This window comes from Cornus florida, unplaced genomic scaffold (assembly GCF_030987335.1).
Source record: "Cornus florida cultivar Cherokee Brave unplaced genomic scaffold, ASM3098733v1 CherokeeBrave_3.0.0_Hap2_Chr05, whole genome shotgun sequence".
Lineage (NCBI taxonomy): Eukaryota > Viridiplantae > Streptophyta > Magnoliopsida > Cornales > Cornaceae > Cornus > Cornus florida.
The window spans coordinates 105,907,315-105,913,215 of NW_026775575.1; the positions used below are offsets into that span (position 1 = coordinate 105,907,315).

At 35.9% G+C, this 5,901-nt stretch overlaps 1 protein-coding gene across 1 annotated transcript; it reads left to right on the top strand.

Annotated features, from left to right (window-relative positions):
• The first annotated feature begins 2,269 nt into the window (after positions 1–2,269).
• On the top strand, positions 2,270–4,722 carry LOC132310453 (probable membrane-associated kinase regulator 2). Its single transcript, XM_059808623.1, has 2 exons — positions 2,270–3,746; positions 3,922–4,722. The coding sequence occupies exons 1-2, from the start codon at positions 2,498–2,500 to the stop codon at positions 4,035–4,037; spliced, it is 1,365 nt and encodes a 454-aa protein (XP_059664606.1). The 5' UTR covers positions 2,270–2,497; the 3' UTR covers positions 4,038–4,722.
• The last annotated feature ends 1,179 nt before the right edge of the window (positions 4,723–5,901 follow it).

Below are 5,901 nucleotides of genomic sequence, written 5' to 3' on the forward strand. Positions count from 1 at the left end.
CCTAGATTGTTATTTCTTTTACTAGCCTCCACCTTGCTTTCATCTCCACCTTCTAACGATGACTATCATACCTCCCTCTGAACCTCTTAGCTACCACCACCCCTCCCCAACAATCTCCGTAGCTGTAGCCGCATATATCTTGATCACCATCACCGAAATCTATATGTATAAATCTAATCTGAATAAGAATTAATATATATTTTCAAATACACTCCTAAATTAAAAACATATATATAAACACATATATATATAATCCACACATTGTTTTTCTTTGTTAAAAATCCTTTAATTTTATTCAATTAGTTTTCATCACATTGATTTATTTCGAGGGCTGATTAATATTCCAAAAACGAAACACGTTATTTAAAAAAATAGGCAAATATCATGCCTCCAAATGTCAACGTTTTAACGAACAGGTCTTGTAATTTCACCACAGGAGGGAATTCGGATCCAGGATTCGAGTCCTTATAAAATTAAAAGTAAATGTGTGATTTGTGTCTTTATCAATAAAAAGATTCAATTTGAACTTGAAAAATGGACTTAAAAATAAATATATTTATAATTTTAAAAAAATTTTAAATATTTTTTTTCCAGAGAAAATTATAAGGAAAGAAGCTTCCCTGTAGCCTTTTGAATTTCGAAAACATGCTTTAAAAAAAATGGAAAACAAAAAAATTAACTAACCATGGAATTTGAGAGCATCAAGGCTCCTTCCGGAATTGTCAAACCACGTGGTGGACACCCACCAATTTAGTCCGGACTTGGTCCATTATAACTTCTAAGTGGACCCAAATTGAACATTTTATTTGTTTTACATGGCTAATATCTTCTCAACTCATTCCAAATAAAAGGAGGGGTGAAGCATGAAAATGAAAATGATTGAATTGATGCAAGTGAGGCCCTCGTTTGAATCAAACTTATGGTTTGGTAGTTAGCCCTCATTTATTTATATCATACCTGGGGACCCCATCTGGATAGTTATAGTTCGCCATAACACCATTTACATCACCAGCTCTTGGAAGCATTGTTGCAATCAAAACTATCATTTAAACTTTCAAAAGCTCATCCCTGACCTCCATTTAGATGGTGGGTCTCTCTCTCTCTACCATTATCTTATGATGTGAAATATAAAAGCAATAGTACTTGCTTACAAATATATATATATATATACACACACACACAATAAAGATGATAATAAATACCCTTTACTTTTCATGTGCCAACCTTTTGTTTGTTTTTGGTTGAAACGTCATCTCCCAAAGCCCTCAAAAGAATGGCTTAGGATTATCCAATCCGATTCCCTTTCAATTGCAAACCTGAAGGTCAAAAGCCCTGTGGGACCCACTCAATTAGTATTTTTGTCTTCAATACTAAAATCACCCAATTGGGTTTTGTCACAGCAGCAGAAGAACCATACCATAGTCTGTCCATAGCTACTACCTGCTTTTTTTCCTCCACAAAAGTAAAGTGGGTTAGCCAGAGGGTCAGGACTCAGGACCTACTACACCTCAGGGTTAGGTCCGACTCCACCTCTCTTTGATGCTTTTTACACTAAAATGTCACTCACACAATACTGAATACACTCACTCACTCCTCTGTACCACAACAAAATTATGAATAGAGAATAATTTTGACTAAAACTTTAACCGGCTAGATATTCACAGGTTAAACTTGTACATCACATGTTTAAGCTTCAAACTTGAAATTAATATAAGACCCTACTTTCTAAATAACTCCCATGTGAGTTAATTGTTATTATTTATTGCTCACAATTCCTTAACCAATTTCCTACCCAACAATTACACCACCCACTAATCCTTCAATTTCCCAATTATCAATATACCCACATTTCTTTTGCATTTTCCCAATTATTAATATACCTAAAGTTCTTTTTGAAAAGGTGAATTTAATAGTAGACCAATGTGAATTAATTAGAAAAAAGATAAAAGCGTTAGAAAACAAAAAAAAAAAAAAAAAAAATTATTTATATAATACAGTAATACATTTATATTATTTTATTTTTAATATTTTACATATCTCTGTTATATATTCCATATCCTTTTTTCCAAAATATCTATTGTTCTTTGACTCCGGGTTTCTCACTCTATGTATATAACTATATACAGATAAATAAATAAATAAAAGTATATAACTATATATACTTTACAGTACATTATACATGGATATAGTATATGTATAAATCTGACAGTCAGACTGCTCTCACATGACTATTCTGCAACCACGTAGTATATATGACACTAGTATATGAAAACAGACAAATAAAAGCGAATCGTCCCTCTCCCCATTTTCTGCTAAAAGCTGACCTCTTCTGCCTCTGTACGCTTTCTTTCTTTCACTCCCATTTTCACCACACCTATCTCAAACCCATTAAACAAACAAGCCTACCTCTCAAACCCTAAACTCGCTTTCTTCTCTCTCTAAAAAGAACACAGAAGAATTCACTTTACCAGCAATTTGTATTCTGGCTCTCCCAACTATGGAAGCTTTTAGCTTGCTCAAATACTGGAGAGGTGGTGGCGGCGGAGCTTCTGTCACATTAGACGCCGGTCCTACTGCTCGCACCGCCGCCGCCACTAAAACCATTGTCACCGCCGTAAGTCATGATAACACAGCCGAGACCGACGAAGACGACAATGACGACGGTCCCTTCTTCGACTTGGAGTTCTCCGTACCTGACGAAGAGGAACAAGTGAAACACCAAGATGATGGTAATGACAACTCAGCCGACAGCGGCGAAGAAGACGGCGATGGTGACAATGTTGATTCTGATGCAACTGACGATGAAAATGACAGAGAATTCAAGTTTACCTTGTCCTCAGGTTCGAGCGGTGACCGTACGGATCCAAACGTCTCGCTTTCACCGTCCGACGATCTCTTCTTCAAAGGACGGCTCGTTCCGATCGAGTCGTCGTCGATCGTGCTAAACAGTTCCGAACCGAACTCCAAGTCGCAGTTTCCCGTGTCTCTGTTGAAATCTGCTACCAGGTTTCGAGTCTTGATGTTGAAGTTCAAGAAATCGAAGTCTAATGCTACTGAGAAAACAGAGAATGAGAAAACAGAGAATGATGGCTCTACTTCGGCGACTCCAAAGCAACAGAATCAACAACCAGATCAGTCTCAACAACAGCAGCAAAATCAACCACAGAACAAGTTTTTCACAATTAAATTCAAGGTTGAAGAAGTACCAATCGTGTCTCTGTTCACAAGAGACAACAGTTCTAGGGCTTGTAATAAGGTTGAGAAGCAGAGCTCAGATGAGACGATTTCCGACGACAAGCGATTCTCCAAGGACGTGATGCAGAGGTACTTGAAAATGGTGAAGCCTCTCTACATTCGTGTTTCGAAACGCTATGGTGAGAAGCTGAAGCTTTCGGGACAGTTGAGCCTCGGTTCATCGGGAGGAGCGAAGCCTGCACCGTCGCCGCCGTCAACCGCGCCTCCGAAATCTCCTCCGGTCAAATCAACGGCGGCAAAGAGCGAGCCACAACCTCCGGAAGTATCCGAAGCTCCGCCACTGAACAATTTGAAGAGTCAGAAACAGGTGAATTTACCGGCCGGACTTCGTGTGGTGTGTAAGCATTTAGGGAAAAGCCGATCGGCATCCTCGCCGGCGGTAGCTCCTGTGTCTGTTCAGTCCAATCGTCGCGACGATTCGCTGTTGCAGCAACAAGATGGCATTCAAAGCGCCATTTTACACTGCAAGAGATCGTTTAATGCATCCAGAGGTAGTATTTCAAATGTAGATCTCAGTTCAAAATTTTCCACTTATATGTGAAATTATCACACACATACACACGTTTATATATACACACACAGGGTCACATACACATATATACACCACTCTAACATGTTTTATCTATAGCTTAGTTATTTTTTAATTTTATTTTTTTTGCCTATTAGATTTGGAGTCGTCGACTTTATCGCGGTCAGTGAGTGATCCGTCGAATGAGAAATCTTTGAATATGGCAAACGATTGTTCTGCAGAGGAAGGCGCGACGAGACTTGCATGCGTTTGAAGAGTTTGGACTTTGGTGTTTGGATGGTGAGAAAGTCGGAAAAAAAAAGCATTCAAAAGGAGAAAATGAAACCTAATGTTATGATGTTTTATCAGTAGTGTTGTTCTGATAAGTATGGCAATGAGCAGAAATGAGTTGTGGCCTTCAGCTTTCTTCTTCTCTGTAAAAATATTCAGAAAAAGAGATTAAAAAAAAATTATTATTAGGAGTCAAAAGGTTATTGACGATGACCTGTGAGTGGTAGATGGGGCCTTAGTACTGGTACTGAGTCTGTAAAGGTCATCTTTCTGTGCAAATGAAAGAAGATTATTAGTACATATATTTGTATCTATGTGTTTTAGTGTAGTGGTACTGCACTCAAAATATCAAACAACTATTTTGAAGAATCAGAATTCATGTATTATGTATTTATACGCAAATCATATTTTTATTTTCTTGTTATCTACTTTAAGTAAATCAATTCACGTGTTTTTTTTTTTTTAAGCAAAATACTTGCCTGAGAAAGACTCCCTACTTCTTTAATGGTTCTTCAAATAAAATAAAAGTGTTTTATCCCTACTTCTTTAATGGTTCTTCAAATAAAATAGAAGTGTTTTATTTTAGTAAGTCCTATTATTGAATGTGATGGCAAAGACTTCTACAGGTCTAATTTTTTTTTAATATTAGAATCATTTTTAAGAAATTTTTATTGATAATTGCTTGGTACATACAGAATAAAAAATTTAGAATAGTCTGGGACATTATAAGGGGCATAGTAACTCAGGAGATTGGAGGACTTTTAGAAGGTGGGACACCATTATATTTGATTAAAAAAGAAAGAAAGAATGTTATTATGTGTTTAGTGTGCTGAATTGGAGATGGCAAATATATATATTTTATTTTTTATTTCATTATAATGGAAAAATTAGATAGATAATTTGAAATACTATGATCAAAATGGTAATTGGATACCCAAATAATCCATGCATGTTATTTATATTCATGTCATTTTTACATTCGTTCTTTAACTAGACAAACTCTGAAAAAGGTTTATTTACAAATTACAATGAGTTTTCTTTGTAAGATTAAAGTAAAAAACGAGTTTATCTGATATATTCATTTAAAAGGAATCATTTTTAATCCTTTTAAAGTGGTATATAAAGTGGTTATCTTTATTTTATTTTTTAATAGGCTTCTTTATCTCCTTATATAGGCAGTATATATTTTTTCTTTTTTTACCCTAATACTGGCTTTTCTCCTTTCTATCGTGGTCAAAGCGTAAAGTCTGCCGACAAAGACTTAAATAGTACTGATAGTAGCAAAATTTTCTTTCTCTTCACAACAAAGGGAGAGAGAGAGAGAGAGAGAGAGAGAGAAGGGAACAAAAAACAGAATAAAGAGGCGAGAGAAAGAGGAATGGGTGAGGGCAAAAATAACGCTCCTCTCTCTCTATATATATCTCTCTCTCTCTCTATATATATTTATATGGTATTATATAATATCTCTCTCTATGGTCTAATCATATGGGAAATCGTGGAGTCATTGAAGTTGGGGCTCGCAAATTGATAAATCGTTGGAGATTCATTTTGTCTCCTTGTGGGAGGGTTGGGGCTAAAAAGGGGCTACTAGTATGCTAATGCCACTCCACGCATCCATTCAGTGACTAAGCTTTTGTTCTGTTGCCCATTTTACCTTATATTTTTACTTCAAACTTCAAAGACTTTAGTTTTCATCGCATCTTAATAAACCCGTTATATATATATATATATATATATACCAAAATGGGACAGAGAGTATATAATTTTAAAAAGTAAGTTATTGATTTAAATCTTCCTTATTTAAGAGTTGTTTGGCATGGGATGTGATTTATGGTGTTTGAGGTAGA